Raw genomic sequence first — 17,753 nt, 5'->3', positions numbered from 1 at the left:
TTTCGCATACTGTGAAAAATTTAATATCTCACACTTCTCATTAACATGTCACACTTCTCATTAAAGGTTAAATTCTGCAATTTAACGCATGTTTAAGTGTTTTTAAAGACACTTTTGATAGTTTCTCAAGCTATGCCAATACTTAACATTTTTGATGTTCATAAATTTAACACCATGTTACAATATGTTAACTAAAACGTCTACCGCTGCTCTAGATTGTGACAAAATAAAAGTACAATTTGTACTGTTCTTAATTTTTATTTAATAGTCTTAATGATAATGTAAAAAGGGGATTAATTTATCGATACTTTACGAAAAGGGACTGTGTGAGTGAGAGAGCTATATGTTTGTAAAACTACATTAATAAAGGATCAAGAGGGGTTAAGTTTAGGGTAGATGAGATGAATAGGGGTAGGTTTCGGTATATTTTGGAAGGGATGTTTTTTTTTTTTTTTTTTTTCGCAAAACCCTTGTTAAAAATCCCTATCACAATAATCATTTCATTAAGGCGGTACAATTTTGAAGGGATCTCATTTCGTGATATGGGGGTTTAATGGATAAGCATTTGCGAATTGCGATTGGAAAAATGGGGTCAGATTTAGTGGTCAATTTGGGTTAAGTTTGGAATCACTGAGGGTCATCCCTACCCATATTGTAAATGCGAAAGTGTTAGTTTCTTGATTAATTGGTTTGTCCTTCAATCACGCCACAACGAAGCCACGTATTTTTTGCATGGATATAGTTAAAGACGTGGAGATTACTTTTTATCCCGGAAAATCAAAGAACTCCTACGGGATTTTTTTACGGGATTACGGGTGTTTAGGAGGGTTCAATGGAAAAGCATTCGAGAAAAGCGGTCGAATTTTTGATTAATGTAGGGGTCGGTGGGGGTCATAGTCAACACAATGCCTCTTTTCGCAAAACGCCTAGTTTTCAAACCCCTTTATCTTAATAAGGCTGCATAAATTATCATCTTACATGACCACGCATCGCTTGGAGTCCCGCTCGTTGATACGGGTCACAGGGGTCGGGGGGTCGACAGGGGTCACTGTTGGGGGTTTGATGGCCTCTGGGTCGAAGGTCTCCGTTGAAGCGACCGGTGCGCTTAATGGGAGGTCCGTGTTGATGCCTACAATCTGTAACAAAAACAATATCATTATAGTACACAATATAGACCCAAGCGAAGTAAGCGCAATTTTGTTTTTATTCCAATTATCACTTATGATAATTGGAATAAAAATAATTGGAATAAATAGATGGTAATCTAGTTGGATGTCATCCGAGTATTAGCTTATGCCTGCGACTTCATCCGCGTGTACTACACAAATTTCGAGCCCTTATTTCACCCCCTTAGGGGTTGATCCTTTCTTACCGGATATCTACGTAGTACAAAAAGAGGTGTCCTTTGAAGATTACTACAAACAATCAGCATATCATTAGCTTAAGTTGGTGAGAAGTAGGTATGCTGTTATCATCTGCGGCGTTAAATAGATTATGATTTTTTCTTTTTACGTGTTAGTTACTAGTAATTAGCAGAAACTACCAATATAACTGAGTTTTAAAATTCACGGTTTTTATCTGAAATAGGTGTCCATGAAATTTTAAAATTCCGAAAGTGGTTCGTGGCTGCCAAAATTTAAGAAACCCTGCTGAAGGAATATTATGACAATCTCACCTCAGCGGCTCGCCTAGCGGGTAGCGGCGTGGAGACCATGCGGAAGGGCTTAGCGAGGCGCTCCAGAAGGCGCGCGCGTTTGCTCCTCGCTGCCTCCTCTACTTCCGTGGCTAGCTCTATGGTCTCCTCGTGGGAGGGCTTGCGTTTGCGACCCACTACAGTGCCGGTCGGTCTTGTTGGGTGTTCAGATACTGTGAAAAAAATATTGAGATTTGTTTTTAACTCATAATATGCAAACGATATAAAGTTGATAACTAAACCCGACTGCGATCTTAATAAACGCTGAAATATTAAGAGTAAATTGTTTTTTTGTCGCTTGGTATATTTTTTTACTTTGTAGTACATTTATATTCATGAACTTAGATTTTTTTCCTCTTTTATTTGACATCCCACTCGATACAATAGCAAAAAAAAATTTTGGAAACCTCGTTAGGGCGATTTTTTTCGTATATTATAACATATATTAGTATTTGTTTGGATGTCAATTAAATACGTTATTGCACCACCTTCTTGAATGTACACGCAAATCTGTGTATCCCGGGGCATATTTCGTACATACATACATACAAGATGAGGGTTACCTGTAGTAGTACTAGTGTTGGAGCGGGTGCTGCTATAGACGCCAATATTCCTCAGCGCCATCTCTCGGAGCGGCTTGTATGATCTGCGGCCGCGGATGCTGCGCAGGCCGCTGAGGTAGGGGCTCTCGGGCTCTTCCGAGATGAACGACGACGTCTCTGCTGTTATGTCCATCTCCATTGTTGTGTTGTTGCCTGGGAAACGACATTTTCCAGTTTTATCAACCTTGAAACCCTATAGGACCAAGTGTAAATTAAAAATTTATAACACCCCCGACAAGTGAAGGTTACAGTAACTAGAAAAGAGCTGATAACATTCAAACGGCTGAACCGATTTTTTTGGATTATAGCTAAGAACACTCTCGATCAAGCCACCTTTCAAACAAAAAAAAACTAAATTAAAATCGGTTCATTAGTTTAGGAGCTACGATGCCACAGACAGATACACACGTCAAACTTATAACACCCCTCTTTTTGGATCGGGGGTTAAAAAAGAATAATGCAACTACATATTATTAAACAATAAACTATATTTTGTAAAATATGTATACACAAATCAATTTTTAATTAAAATGAAATCAAGTGATGGAATTTGAATTGAAAATTATTTTCTGTCGATTTGAATAAATTTTACATTTTTTAGTAACATTATTAATTATATCCTATCCATGGAAAGAAGTTAATATATCGCTCCCTCTGTTACAGAGTCCCATACAAATGTTAAGAGGCATAAATCTCAGTGAGGGCTGACCATGTAAAGTCACCAACCAATCACAAACAAAACTATGTGTTCTAATCGACTTTCGAATGTTGTTTGAAATTATTTTCGATGTACATGCATGACAATTAACTGTTACAGCTCGTTCCACTGGTCGGCTGTCGGACCCGGATTTTAATCGGATGTTCCAGTGGCAGAACATTTTGACACAAAATCGGTTTCAGATAAGTGTGAATAGTCCATACTAATATTATAAATGCGAAAGTGTGTCTGTCTGTCTGTCTGCTACGCTTTCACGGCTTAACCACTGAACCGATTTTAATGAAATTTTGTACAGACTTAGGATACATTCCGGGGAAGGACATAGGCTACTTTTTATCCCGGTAAAACAAACAGATCCCGCGGGATTCCTAAAGACTGGACCACGCGGACGAAGTCGCGGGCATCCTCTAGTTTCATATAAAATGTTCTGCCACTGGAACATCCGATTAAAATCCGGGTCCGACAGACGACAAGTGGGAACTGGCTCTTATGGATAACAATTATGAATTATCTGTACATGAATGACAGTTACCTTATATATGGCGATTACCTATACATGGATGATAATTACCTGTGAACGGATGTAGTTTCTTGCACGTGGATGAGAGTTACCTGTACAGTGTACGTGCATGACAGTTACCTGTATAATTGGCGAGCAGCGACGTGTTAGTGTTGTCGGCGAGCCGCGCGCTGCGGCGGTAGGGCGACACTTTGACGCGCGACTTTGAGTAGTTGGTGTCCGCTTTCACGCGGCCTTCGTCTGTGGGAACACAACGTCAGACTAACACTTTCGTTGCACTGCTCTCCAACAACATTGGTAGTTTTTTTTTTTAAACTAGTGAACCGCTCTGGCTTCACAAGGATAGTACAAACATCATCATCGTCATCAACTCATCGTCGGCTCACTACTGAGCACGGGTACACTCTGAGAATGAGAAGGGTTCAGCCCATAGTCCACCATACTGAGCTTCGGCAGGCTTCACACACATTAAAGAACATTATGGAAACCACTCAAGCACGCAGGTCACGTTTTCCTTCACCGTTAAAGCAAATTTTACATTAAAAATTAACATATTTCAGCCTAACCTTTGCCCGCGATTCATCCGCAATACATTATCCATACTAATATTATAAATGCGAAAGTGTGTCTGTCTGTCTGCTACGTTTTCACGGCCCAACCACTGAACTGATTTTAATGAAATTTGGTACAGAGTTAGGGTAAATCCCGGGGAAGGTCCCGGAAAATCAAAGAGTTCCTATATAATTAAAAAAAAAAAACGAAACCCACGCGGGCGAAGCCGCGGGTATCCTCTAGTAATTTATAACTTGACACTCAGGGATAATTTAGCTATCCATCAATGAATTTTCAAAATCGGCTCATTAGTTCATATACTGCTATGCACTAACAAACTTTTATAACATTATAGTATAGATCAATTAATTGAATATCGCTTGGTTAAACGATGAAGAAACATCGTGAGGAAACCTGCATACCTGAGAGTTCACCATAATGTTCTAAAAGGTGTGTGAAGTCTGCCAATCCGCACTGTGCTAGCGTGGCAGACTATGGCCAAACCCTTGGCATTCTGAGAGGAGACCCGTTCTCAGTAGTGGGCCGGCGACGGGTTGATTTAATGATGATGATAGATCAATTTAAAAATTCTCACCTTCATTCTCAACCTCTACAACCACTTCGATCTCTCTCTCTGCTTTCTCCTGCGCACTGTTCGTCTCTACTTCCATTTCTTCTGCTTTCTTCTCTTCATTCTCATGTATATTGGCTTCTTCTAGAACTACGACCGGTATGAGCACCTATAATTAAAAAAAAAACTTTACATATAAACACTACATCATGAAATTTGGCAGGTAGGTAGGTCTTATAGCACAAGTAAAGGAAAAAATCCGAAAACCGTGAATCTGTGGTTACATCACAAAAAAAAAATACGATGTGTTTCAATTTTCAAAGTAAGATAACTATAGCAAGTAGGGTATCATATGAAAGGGCTTTACCTGTACATTCTAAAACAGACTTTTATTTACTTTTATGCATATAGTATGGGCAAAACACTATCACAAAAAAATAATATAAATGGTACGATAGTTTAAATACTAAGATACTCAAAATATAGTCCAATTGACCTATAAAGGTACCTTGTTTCAATACCGTGAAAGAAAAGCCCTAGTATTTGTATTTTTTTTAATTTAAAGTAGGTACTATTGTACAAAGTAGGATATCATATGAAAGGGCTTTACTTGTACATTCTAAAACAGATTTTTATTTATTTTTAAGCATAACAGTTTTTGATTTATTATGCAAAAAGTCAGAAAAATACCTGAGTACGGAACCCTCGGTGCGCGAGTCTGTCTCGCACTTGGCCGGTTTTTACATCTAGCTTGCAATATTGGTGGTACCTAGATTACCTTGTTGGTGGCATCGGATGAATTGGAACCAGCCCTTTCCTTCCTGTCGTGTGGTTTGGGCGAGTCGGCTGATCGAAGCTTGCGGTCCGATGACGGCACATCTTCTTTTAACTTCAGCAGTTTAGACTGGAATTATATTGGCAATACAATAAACTGCTATAATAAACCTACAATTTTTTTTTTACAGATAGTGGAAACTACAGACCGAAGTTTTTTTTTTAAATTCTGATACAAGTTAGCCCTTGACAGCGATCTCACCTGGTGGTAAGTGATGATGCAGTCTAAGATGGAAGCGGGCTAACTTGGCAGGAGTATGGCATATTTCATTAAACCCGTACCGTACCGTATGGTCGGTTTCGAGACGGCATCGGACCGGAACGCAAAATCGCTTGGCGGCACAGCTTTGCCGGTAGGGTGGTAACTAGCCACGGCCGAAACCTCCCATCAGACCAAACCAGAGACTATTTAGAAATTATAAATTCAAAAATCGCCCCTGCCGGTATTCGAAACCGATACCTCCCACTTATAACACCACTGCGCCGCAGAGGTACGTCAAAAAAGTGGAAACCAACAAATATGTTTTTTTTGGATTTCCAAATAATTTGTAGTATTAAATTTCATAAAAGACAGTATAGAATAGACTGCATTTTCTACAAAAAAATAAATAATACTCGTTTAAACAGCTGTATAGAAAGTAAAATGGAATAATTATAATTTAGCTAATCGAGGCCTTAAAATGGTCACAACATGGCTGGATCATAATCTTCTCACGTTAAATTTAGACAAAACCAAATTTATGACCTACAGTATTAAAAATAGAACACAACCGGAGCAGAATTCTGTTTGTATTAAAGCCCATACATGTTCTCAAATAAGTAACTGTTCATGTTACATTATTAAAAGGACAAGCGTTATTAAATACCTTGGTGTATTGATCGATCAGAATCTCAATTGGAAACAGCACATACAAAAATTAAGTTGCAGGATAAGAAAACTTATATATATTTTTAAATTACTCAGGAATGTTTGTTCAACTAAATTACTATTAAGTACTTACTATGCCCTATGTCAGTCTATAATCATTTATGGGATAAAAGCATGGGGTGGTGCTTCCAAAACCACCTTATTAACCATAGAAAGAGCGCAACGCGCCGTACTCAAAGTTATGACCTTTAAAAAATATACTTACCCTACCCACCTTTTATATTCTGAGCTAGAGGTACTTACAGTTCGTAAATTATTTATAAAACACGCGATAATTGCACAACATAAAATTCAACCAGTTCCTGCAATTAGGCTATGGGCATGGGTTTGTCCATTGAAATAAAACGCCCATTTGTATAAAGAGTTATATTAGAGTGAGTACGGACAATTATAGTTCACGTAGCTGGTTATGTAACACACCATAGGCAATTACTACATCTTAGTTCTAATAACAACAAATAGGTAAGTAAATTGTGGCGAGGGAAAAACTCGACTTGTGAAATCTAAGTATTGTATTGTATTGACATCTGTCACTTGGCGAATGCCGCCAAAACGTGACAGACGTCATTACGTTAAACGTTCCGTTTCGCCACATCACCCCCCTACGGAGACAAAAAAATCAATAATAAAAATAAGTATATACGACAAAAACAATATAAAATTTTAGTCAGACATCAATCGGTGTCTTGAACTTGACAGACCTGCCGGACCGGGTTGTAGTTGGTTTAGGCTGAGGTTGATCCACCTTATTGGCTGGAGCCGGTGGTTCCATGGTTACAAAGGCTGGGGCTGTTTCTGAGTCGATGTAGGCCGGTTTTAAACGATCGACACTCACTACAACCTCCCTGGAACCGATTAAAATGGTGCAGTTCTTTTCGGTTCTGCTGACCACTTTATACGGCCCATTATAAGGTGGATGCAGTGAGGGTCGTACGGTGTCATCCCGCAGCCAGACGTGGGTACAAGTTTTGAGGTCCTCGAACATAAATGAGGACCGCTGGCCGTGTCTAACCACCGGCGTTGGCCGCAATCGTGCCATGTACCGTCTGAGCTGCGTGACAAACGTTGATCGGTCTACATCAGCTCTGGGCGCTGGGGCAAAGAATTCGCCGGGCAAGCGCAATGGCTCCCCATATACTACCTCAGCCGCGGAAGCCTGCATGTCTTCTTTAAGTGCTGAACGCATCCCCAGTAAAACCACTGGCAGAGCGTTTGACCAAGATTCTTGATGACACATAAGGGCAGCCTTAAGTGTCCGATGCATCCGCTCTACTAACCCGTTCGCACACGGGTGATAGCTCGTGGTGCGAACGCGTTTAACAGAGCAGAGGTTCATGAGCGACTGGAAAAGATTGGATTCAAATTGTCTCCCCTGGTCCGTTGTCAAAATTTGAGGGACGCCGTAACGGGCAATCCATTCGCGGAAAAATGTTTCAGCAACCTCCTCTGCAGTTATCCCGATCATTGGCCAGGCCTCAGGCCATCTTGAAAACCTATCTATTGCAGTGAGGCAATATTGATAACCTTTACTAGGGGGAAGAGGGCCAATGATGTCGATGTGTACATGTCGAAAACGCTTGGAAGGGCAGGCAAAATCGCCTATAGGAGACGATGTATGTCGGCTGATTTTGCTTCGCTGGCAAGCAGTGCATGTACGAGCCCAACTGCGGCAGTCTTTTTGCATGCTTGGCCAGACAAAACGATCAGCTACCAATCGCGCGGAACCCCGCGCGCCTGGGTGGCTGAGATTATGAAGCTTATTAAAATATGCTCGACGAAATGAAGGGGTCAAGTATGGCCGCGGTTTACCTGTGGATACATCACAGAATATAGCCAGTTCTGTGCCAGGAATCACTACCTTCTCGAGTTTGAGAGAAGACTTTGTAATGGCTTCCTGGAGCTCGAGGTCTGTATCCTGTTCTTTGGAAAGGGCAGCAAAATCCTCCTCCAAATGAACCGCTTCAACACGTGACATTGTGTCCGCGACTACATTTTCGACGCCCTTTACGTGCACAATATCTGTGGTAAACTGAGAAATAAATGTAAGTTGATTCAACTGTGGGGGAGGCAGCTTTTCGCGATTTTGGTTTGAAAAAGCATAAATCAGGGGCTTATGGTCTGTATAAATTGTAACATGCTGTGCCTCCAAAATATGCCGAAAATGTTGGACAGCCTCGTAGACTGCCAGCAACTCGCGGTAGTAAGCAGGCCACGCGGCTTTCCGCTCCGTGAGCTTCTTACTAAAAAACGCAAGAGGCTGCCAGCCATCATCAACACGCTGTTGGAGACAAGCACCGACATGAGATGAGGAAGCATCCGTAAATAGCCCAAGTGGGGCAGTATTGTTAGGGTGTGCCAACAGAGTAACGTTAACCAGATGATCTTTGCATTTTTGGAATGCGGTTTCTGTTACAGGCGTCCAGGGGACGGGTTTTGCACCTTTGAGTTTAGAATCCGCTAAAATGTTAATAAGCGGTGCTTGCAACTCAGCTGCCTTCGGGAGAAATCGGCGGTAAAAATTGACCATGCCGAGGAACCGGCGGAGGCCTTCAACCGTTTTCGGTAAAGGGAAATCGCGCAGGGCTTCAATTCTCTCGGGAGGCGGGCAAGTTCCGTCCTTGGAGATCCGATGGCCTAAAAAGGTCACTTCTTTTGAACCAAACACACATTTTGATGGGTTAATGACTACCCCAAACTTTGACAATTGCTTGAAAAGAATACGCAAGTGTTCAACATGCTCCTCTGGAGTACGGGAGAACACTAGGATGTCGTCCACGTAGGGGAAACAAAAGGTGAGGCCTCGCACTACCTCATCGATAAACCTTTGAAAGGTTTGCCCTGCGTTTCGAAGCCCGAACGTCATAAAGGGGAACTCGAACAAGCCAAATGGTGTGGTGATAGCCGTTTTAGGTATATCATCCTGGTGTACAGGAATTTGCTGGTATGCCTTGACTAGGTCCACGGTGCTAAATACCGTGGAACCAGCCAAGTCCTGACTGAAGTCCCCTATATGACGGACGGGGTATCGGTCGGGTATTGTGCGTGAGTTTAAGCCGCGGTAGTCGCCACACGGTCGCCAGCCATTTTCGCCCTTTTTGGCCAAGTGTAATGGCGAGGACCAAGGACTGTTAGATGGGCGTGCCGTGCCGCAACTGACCATATCCTCGAATTCTTTCTTTGCAATCTGTAGTTTCTGGCCTGCAAGCCTTCGTGGACGGCATGCAACTGGTGGTCCCTCAGAAGTTAAAATGTGATGCACCGTTGTGTGCTTGATTTCCCTGTGCATACCCGGTGGACGCGTTATATCAGGAAATTCCTTCAATATTTCCAAGTAGGGTGACTCTCCTGAAATAATAGTCTTGACGCTGGGCTGTGCAATGTCTGCAATGGTAGCCTTCGTGGAACAATTTGTGGTGGCATCAATCAGTCTACCGTTGTGGCAGTCTGGTAAAAGTTGGTAGTAAGCTAAAAAATCAGCACCGATGATCGGCATGCCTACATCTGCCACCATGAAGTTCCATTTGAAGTCTCTACGCAAGCCCAGATTTAAATGCAGGCAAATGGTACCGTAAGTCTTAATAGCAGTGCCATTTGCTGCACGCACATCAAAGTCTGTTTGTTTGACAGGAGCTTTTAGCATGGTTTGAGGAAAACAGCACAAGTCAGAGCCAGTGTCAATTAAGAATTTGATCTTGGTCTGGGCATCCACAACGAACAAACGGCGAGAAACAGGGTCGCAATCAGTAGTCGCCACTACTGATTGCCCGGCTCGTTTCCCCGCTCTGGTATCCACGCACAGGGACTAGTGCACTTGGTTGCTTTAGTACCAAACTTTTTATGGTACCAGCATGCTCGGGTACCAGAGCGAGAAGATGACCGTTGGCGTTGAGCTTGAGACCGAGAACGAGATCCTGACCTATGTTCTCTAGATAGCTCGTCCATCTTCTTCATGAGAATGTCCATTTGCTGCTTAAGCATCTCCATCTCCGATGGCACTGCTGCTGCGCTCACTGTGGAGGGCAAAAGGGTAGATGAAGGCGCCTCGACGATGGCATCAGCAATCTCAGCCACCTTGTCCAGAGGCAAGTCAAGCTGAGCGATGAGGATTCTCTGCACCTCTTGAGGCAACCTCCGCATCCACAACTCCCTTATGATGCCGTCATCCTTGCAGGTTGAACCTGCAAGAGACTTTAGGTGCCGCAGGAATGCGGATGGTTTGCGGTCCCCAAGTTGCACCTCCCCTAAAAGCTTTCTCACTCTTTGCTCTTTTGAGGCAGAAAAACGTGCGATTAGTTCTGCCTTTAATGTTTCATATTTATTATTCTCAGGAGGGTTAGCCAGGATATCTTCAACCTCCTCAGCCTTCCTTTCATCAAGCATTGAGAGGACGTACCCATATTTGGTTGAGTCTTGTTTTATCCCCGCTATTTCAAACTGTGCCTCAGCCTGTGCAAACCATATCACCGGTTTGTCCTGCCAGAATGTGGGCAACTTTACAGCTATACCATTAACTGCCGGTGGCTGAGTCTGCAAGTTCCCTAATTGTTTTTGAAGTTCTTTGATTTGGTCGTGCAATTCCTCAGACATTGTGAAAAATAAAAGAAATCAATACAGTGCACAAACCAAAACCAAAACAAAAGAACAATAATGTAAGTTAAAACAAGCTATATAACTTAGTTGGCTTAACTAAACAAGTTTCAAAAACAGTGGCAGGCTGATTAATCAAGCATTTGTTATTAAATTAAAAAAACTTAGTAACTAGCATCATACACCCTTAAAACTAACATTCGAATAAAACTATAAGTAACATGTTAGTAGGCAGTGCACCTTTAAAACAAAATACCTTAAAATTAATTCTAAACGGCAGTGAATTCTAACCAAAATACCTTAAATTATACTATGTACACAACAAGCTAAAAACAAGCTAAACAGATGGCACCCAGTTATTCAGTTTGTAAAATAGTTTAAGAGCACTTTAGTTTAGTTCACTTGCACTTGACTGTTAGGTAGTAAGTGGGTTTGGTTAGGTAGATCATTAGTACCGCTCCTTTGTTTGAGGTTAAAATATTAGTGTAGATGTACTTCCCTTTTGCTTTGTGGCATGCAAATTACATGCAACTGGTGCTCAGCGCATGCGGCGACAGGCCCCCATGCGATGCGGCGGCGCAGGCCAGGCACCGGCGAACCACGGTAGGTAGGTACCGGCCGCGGCGCCAAGCGTTGTCCGGTAGTTGGAGCACGTTTCAAACGCACAAAACGGGCACATAAGCATTAGGCACAGAGACGAAGGCACACTTGGATACAGTCCGTAGGGCACTCTTGTACGTGTTTTACTTGGGTCACCATTATGGGCATGGGTTTGTCCATTGAAATAAAACGCCCATTTGTATAAAGAGTTATATTAGAGTGAGTACGGACAATTATAGTTCACGTAGCTGGTTATGTAACACACCATAGGCAATTACTACATCTTAGTTCTAATAACAACAAATAGGTAAGTAAATTGTGGCGAGGGAAAAACTCGACTTGTGAAATCTAAGTATTGTATTGTATTGACATCTGTCACTTGGCGAATGCCGCCAAAACGTGACAGACGTCATTACGTTAAACGTTCCGTTTCGCCACAAGGCGTACAATACATAGAGTGTATAATATCCCTCAACAAAAAAACAGGTTTCGCTCAAAAATTCATAAATTATCTAGGACCGAAACTATACAACGCAATAAGCAAAAAGATAATGCTAAAAGATTTTACAAGTAATAAATTGAAAACGCAATTAATAAAATATCTTAATGTTCTAAATTATAACGAAACAGAGGATCTTCTGATTAAAATAGTATGATATTAGTAGTAGTAGTATGACAAACTTCAAACATAAACAACACACAATGCACAATCACACGCAAACACACAAACACACACACGCATACTCTACATATACACACATGCACACATACATATATACCACAAAATTCACGTAAGCGCACACGCACGAAAACCTATAGGCTTACAGTCTTATTCATAAAAATCCCTTATTATAGGTTTAAATCGTTCATTAGCTAAAATACTCATTAGGCCTATTAAACGTTTCATAACTTTCTTTTTTCATAAAGGTTCAATAAACCTCTCACAGCTAAATTCTCGCTATAGGCTAGTTTCGCTTTATTATGTTGTCGTTCTGATGAATTCATAGACAAAATTCCAAAAATACTGGGCTCATGCTGGGCTCTGTGACAAAAAGTGACGCATGTGTGACATTTGTATACGTCAAAAGTGTCAACTGTCAGGAGGATAGGTTGGATCATTTGGATATTATCGTTCGGAGTTTTGTTTATAACTTAATTAAAAATGGAAACAGGAAGAAAAGTGGCTAAAAAGCGAGAAAGAAGTGAGAATTGGTTAAGTGAAGACAAGGTTAGTACCTACAGCAGTTCTCTACAATCTACACAAGTGTGTATTCGGTGTACTTCCTTTTTTTATATATATTTACGTGTTTATTTCTTTCCGTAGTATTTATTAATGGAGTTGGTCAGGGAGAGGGTGGCTGTGATTGAAAACAAAAACACGGACACTAACACTAATTCCAAAAAGCAGGCAGCGTGGGCAGATTTGTTAAATAGGTATCTAATTATGGTGTTGTTAAAATCAATACAATGCATTATACTTGTAAATAAACATTACATGTCATAATATTATTGTTCACAGTTTTAACAGTATGTGTAAGGGGAGCAAACGTATCCTTCCACAGCTAAAATCACAATGGGGCATCATTAAGATGCACGAAAAACGATTAAAATCATTAGAGCGGAAGCAAATCATTGCTACAGGTGGCGGCCCACCGCCACAGTTGGACCCTCTAAAGAGTGAAGACATCAGTGCATGGCTTCCCAATGAATTTGTGATCGACACAAATGAATTTGATTCTGATCAAATCAATCAGGTGAATGTTTTACAATATATTGTGTAGGTTTATGATCTGAACATTGGTGACAAGGGTCTTTTCATGTTAATGAAGTAACTTATAAGTCTCGTTGTTGTGAGAGATATTATACATCTTTATTATTATGTCTTAGTTGCTAGTTCATGTACTTAATACAACTTAATTAGGATATTATTTGTTATCAAATAGTTTTCTAGTGTTTCAGTCTGTACTCTCACATCCATATATCATCATCATCATAATCAACCCATCGCTGACTCACTACAGAGCATGGATCTCCTCTCAGGGTTTGGCCATAGACTACCACGTTGGCCAAGTGCACAATGGCAGACTTCACACATCTTTGAGGACATTATGGAGAACTCTCAAGCATGCAGGTTTCCTCATGATGTCAAGTGATATTTAATTATTTAAAATGCACATAACTCTGAAAAGTTAGGTGTGTGTCTGTGATTGAACCCCTGACTCTGATTAGGAGGTGGACGTCCTAACCACTATCACAGGCTATCACAGTACTTTATCCATATATATGAGTAATATATAATTTCAGGTCAAGGTTGGAGGGCTGTCACCAGATGAAATCATCTTAGAGGTACATCAGGAGGATGGAATTACAGAAGAGGTAAATTAATATTTAACAACATGGGTTGATCAATGAATTTTGATAGTCATCCCAATTTAATAACACTTTTATTGCTTCAGGTCCTACCTCATACTACTCCTCCTACTAATCATGAGATGAGCAAAATAAATCAAGAAAATGAGAACAAGGTCATAATGACCTCATATCAAATGCTGCACAAGTACCTACAGGTTCATCAACTTCACCTAACACACTTTTATTGCTTCAGATCCTACCTATAACTAATGAGAATGACCAGCGGAAAAAAGAAGGAAATGAGAACAAGGTAAATATTGAATGCTGCCCAAGTACCTACAGGTTAATCAACTTCACCAAAAATTCTACGCTGCAGGTGCAGCTTTTTCCACAATTTTTTCCTTGGCAACCGGTTTCTTCCTTTTTCCATCCCCTAAACTTGGCAACTGGTTAGTACTTCATAGCCTTTTTACCACTGAGCACTCATAAAAATAATTATATTACATTAGAACAATAAATAACCAAACCTCAACTACAGTAATTAAATTACATACTATGAGGATGGTTTTATCATGTATTCATTAATTTGTATTTGATAAAAATTTGAATATGTAAGTCTTTCCTATGCCAATGAGTTGATTTTAATAAGTAATAATTATTATTCTAGGTTGAGTCTGCACTGACCAATCGTTTAATAAGAAAAAAGAAGAATAAAAAAAAAAGAAAATGAGAACAAGGTAAAACAAATATTCAAAAGCATCAAGGTAGTGGCAGCAGCCTTTGAATTTGAAATGTTTCAGAAATAGTGCTTTTATATCCATCTAGACCTAAAATTGATGGGGAATTTGAACATAAAACATCTTTTGACTTCAAAGCACACATTTTTTTTTTTGTTAATGTACAAATCCATCCATACTATATATCACACTTAATATTATAAAGCAGAAAGTTTGTATGTGTGTGTGTGTATGTTTGTTACTCCTTCACGCAAAAACTACTGGACGGATTGGACTGAAATTTAGAATGGAGATAGATTATACCCTGGATTAGCACATAGGCTACTTTTTATCCCGGAAAATCAAAGAGTTCCCACGGGAATTTTAAAAAACCTACATCCACGCGAACGAAGTCGCGGGCATCAGCTAGTAATTTTATAAATGCGAAAGTGTGTCTGTCTATCTGTTACCTTTTCATGGCCCAACAGTTGAACCGATTCTGACGAAATTTGGTACAGGGTCAGCTTATATCCCGGGGACGGACATAGGCTACTTTTATCCTGGAAAATCAAACAGTTCCCACGGGATCATTAAAAACCTAAATCAAGCGGACGAAGTCGCGGGCATCCTCTAGTAGTAAGTATAAGTAAATACCTATAATATTTTGTATATTACAGACATCTGCTGCTGCAAATGCCATCGCAAGCGTGGAAATCGATTGCAGGAGGGAGCTCCACAGAGCTCAAATGGATAATGAGAAAAGGATAGCTCGAAATTTAGATTTAGAAGAAATTTTGATTAAAAAAAAAATTGAATATTATGAAAAAAATAAATAAAATGCTTTAAAATAACATATTTTTTAATTAATTTACTAGCTAAAATGTTGGTCAATAAACGCACGCAGAAAAGCACTATTTCCCATTCTTCCTCTTCCAGCCTCATTCGAATGTGCTGCAGAGTCATCCTCCTGAACAATATGGACATTACCATCATTTTCTGAAATAAAGTAATAATTGTTAAAAATATTGCTTAACAAATAAATGTTGATGAAAAATTATGCTAAACTAAAAATTACCTGGAACAGGGTCCTGTTGGTCTATTGCAATATTATGCAAAACTGCAAGAGCCACAATTGTAGGTTTTACATTGTGCATGTGAACAGTGACTCCATACAACAAACTTTGGAACCGTTGCTTCCACACGCCAAAGCAACGTTCTACACAGTTCCGTGTAGCAATTTGAGCACGATTGTAATTTTCTTCACGTGCATTTTGAGGTCTCAGAATGGGCGTGAATAGATATCTTTCCAGGCGGTACCCCGAATCTCCTAAGAGTCGCCCCTTAAAGTCTCCGCGCTCGAAGCGCTCTTTAAGGGTGGACTCATTAAAGATGCGGGAGTCGTGGGTACTACCACGCCATCTGGCAACAATATCTCTGATGCGTAGTTTAGCATCACAAGTTACCTGAAAAAATATGTCTGCATTTAAAATAAAAAACAATTAATACAAAAAAAGTAAAGGACCTAGGGCCATGGAGTCTTAATGCTGCCTGTCTGTCCAGCACGGAGATGCTATAGGTTTTGTTGCTGTACATGTACTTATTAGGTAAAAGTATGTATTAGGTACAGTACCTGGACATTCATCGAATAAAATCCCTTTCTATTTATGTAGTACTGAGCTGCATCACCGCCATATTTCTTTATTTTAATATGAGTACAGTCAATGCAGCCCAGTACAGAAGGAAAATTCCTGATTTCTTGAAATTCTCTGATAACTGTTTGTTGTTCTATCAGAGTCTGAGGCATTTTAATATAAGTCGCTGAGTGCCGAGCTATCGCGCGAGCTACTCTGGCACAAATGCGGCTTACAGTTGGTTGAGACAACCCATGTAAATCTCCCCCATCTTCTTGAACCTAGACAAAAAGTACATGTTAGAAGAAATCACATATAAAAGGAATAATTAAGTACATGAATAGAAACTTCGAAATTAAGTAGGAACTTACTTCACGACGTCCCCAGCATCTTATAGCAGTTAAAACTTGCAACTCTGGTGAAGTACCACAGCCTCTTGAATCGAGTTGCAAATCTTGCCTGACGAGATTAATAATAAACCTTGCGGTATCTTTACTGAAGCGGTATCGCCGTTTAAACTCGATATCCGGCAAAGAAAACGGGTCAAATCTCTTCTGGTACACCTTCTGACGACGGCGACGTGTAGGGTTTTCGACATTCTCGATGGCGGCTATAGCTTGCAGAGCTTGCATTATGATACTTTGATATGATAATAATAAATTACGTACAAATAATTACAAACTACAATGCAATGACACTAGCATCAACGAAAATAATTATTAACTACACTTCAATCAAATTATCAGCTGTCATCTGAAGACAAGACGGCGGCCATGTTGTTCTTTATTAAGGGTTTATAGTAGGGTTGAGCCTGTTATAAGTTATGGAGCCGCTATTGAATACTTTAAGAGCATTATAGCACTATTGAACGTTTATGAAAGATGTTTTTGAGAACTTTGCTTATAACAAGCTAATAAAGCTTCTATAAATTTTTATGAATAAGACTGTTAATATTTACTAACAATAACATTACACTACATTACTAATATTTATTACTAGTGATACAGGATAAGAACTCGGTCTCTAAAAACTCATAACTCAATGTACGCACAAAGGAGTGACAGGCAGTTGGATTGCATGATACCTCACAACAATGCCGCGTGTACGTAACTACAATCACTACCTACCCTCCATTAAAATATATTATTAAGACTTTTTATTTTATTGGTACACTATGTTTGATTATAACGCTGTTGTATTGGTACGGTTTTGCATGTCCGACCATCAGCGCACCATATTAACACATTTAAATTAAGTTCTTAGGAACGGGAGAAGTCAACCCACTGTAATACAGTGTTTACTAGCACAGGGGTTGTCAAACCTATTCGTATGTTCTTACTAACTTTCTAACATTGTATACCTACTGTTTATAAGGCACATCTACTAACAAATACTTAGTACATAGCAAAATATTAAAATAATATTTAGGATAACTATTTGTGCATTGAA

The 17,753-nt window shown here is 40.0% G+C and overlaps 4 protein-coding genes across 10 annotated transcripts in view; 1 reads left to right on the top strand and 3 right to left on the bottom strand.

The window, feature by feature from the left end:
* Positions 1–276: 276 nt before the first annotated feature.
* Positions 277–17,753, bottom strand: part of LOC123877842 (muscle M-line assembly protein unc-89-like) — a 30,809-nt gene continuing 13,332 nt past the window's right edge. For all 5 annotated transcript variants that reach the window (XM_045924758.1, XM_045924760.1, XM_045924761.1 and 2 more), the window contains 6 exons: positions 5,435–5,560; positions 4,681–4,825; positions 3,654–3,773; positions 2,257–2,448; positions 1,676–1,866; positions 277–1,136 (listed from right to left, as the gene is read on the bottom strand). In XM_045924758.1, coding sequence (XP_045780714.1) covers positions 975–1,136; positions 1,676–1,866; positions 2,257–2,448; positions 3,654–3,773; positions 4,681–4,825; positions 5,435–5,560 — 936 coding nt within the window. In that variant the 3' untranslated portion in view covers positions 277–974. The remainder of the gene's footprint in view (positions 1,137–1,675; positions 1,867–2,256; positions 2,449–3,653; positions 3,774–4,680; positions 4,826–5,434; positions 5,561–17,753) is intronic.
* On the bottom strand, positions 10,172–12,035 carry LOC123877845. Its single transcript, XM_045924764.1, has one exon. The coding sequence runs from the start codon at positions 11,003–11,005 to the stop codon at positions 10,172–10,174; it is 834 nt and encodes a 277-aa protein (XP_045780720.1). The 5' UTR covers positions 11,006–12,035.
* On the top strand, positions 12,647–15,521 carry LOC123877846. Of its 3 annotated transcripts, XM_045924767.1 has the most exons (8): positions 12,647–12,833; positions 12,930–13,039; positions 13,125–13,359; positions 13,910–13,981; positions 14,062–14,130; positions 14,211–14,267; positions 14,625–14,694; positions 15,351–15,387. In XM_045924767.1, exons 1-7 carry the CDS (start codon positions 12,768–12,770, stop codon positions 14,685–14,687), a joined length of 672 nt encoding a protein of 223 aa, XP_045780723.1. In that variant the 5' UTR covers positions 12,647–12,767; the 3' UTR covers positions 14,688–14,694; positions 15,351–15,387. The 3 variants fall into 3 exon arrangements, with proteins under 3 accessions (XP_045780723.1, XP_045780724.1, XP_045780722.1); XM_045924768.1 differs by lacking the exon at positions 14,211–14,267 and having other exon boundaries at positions 12,648–12,833; XM_045924766.1 differs by lacking the exons at positions 14,211–14,267; positions 14,625–14,694 and having other exon boundaries at positions 12,685–12,833; positions 15,351–15,521.
* Positions 15,521–17,255, bottom strand: LOC123877844 (putative nuclease HARBI1). The gene is made up of 4 exons (XM_045924763.1): positions 16,676–17,255; positions 16,304–16,585; positions 15,749–16,136; positions 15,521–15,669 (listed from the first exon to the last, which is right to left on the bottom strand). Exons 1-4 carry the CDS (start codon positions 16,934–16,936, stop codon positions 15,545–15,547), a joined length of 1,056 nt encoding a protein of 351 aa, XP_045780719.1. The 5' UTR covers positions 16,937–17,255; the 3' UTR covers positions 15,521–15,544.

Source organism: Maniola jurtina, chromosome 24, assembly GCF_905333055.1.
Source record: "Maniola jurtina chromosome 24, ilManJurt1.1, whole genome shotgun sequence".
In the NCBI taxonomy this organism is placed as follows: domain Eukaryota; kingdom Metazoa; phylum Arthropoda; class Insecta; order Lepidoptera; family Nymphalidae; genus Maniola; species Maniola jurtina.
The sequence above is the reverse complement of the archived record's forward strand: the minus strand, read 5'-3'. Positions and strand labels throughout refer to the sequence as shown.

Bases quoted from the DNA above. Each gene is read 5' to 3' on its own strand.
- LOC123877846 (XM_045924766.1), top strand. From the start codon at position 12,768: ATGGAAACAGGAAGAAAAGTGGCTAAAAAGCGAGAAAGAAGTGAGAAT. The intron at 12,834-12,929 runs GTTAGTACCTAC...TTCTTTCCGTAG, and splicing joins ATTGGTTAAGTGAAGACAAG to TATTTATTAATGGAGTTGGT. The intron at 13,982-14,061 runs GTAAATTAATAT...TTATTGCTTCAG, and splicing joins AGGATGGAATTACAGAAGAG to GTCCTACCTCATACTACTCC.
- LOC123877845 (XM_045924764.1), bottom strand. From the start codon at position 11,005: ATGTCTGAGGAATTGCACGACCAAATCAAAGAACTTCAAAAACAATTA.
- LOC123877844 (XM_045924763.1), bottom strand. From the start codon at position 16,936: ATGCAAGCTCTGCAAGCTATAGCCGCCATCGAGAATGTCGAAAACCCT. The intron at 16,586-16,675 runs GTAAGTTCCTAC...CTTTTTGTCTAG, and splicing joins GATGCTGGGGACGTCGTGAA to GTTCAAGAAGATGGGGGAGA. The intron at 15,670-15,748 runs GTAATTTTTAGT...ACTTTATTTCAG, and splicing joins CCAACAGGACCCTGTTCCAG to AAAATGATGGTAATGTCCAT.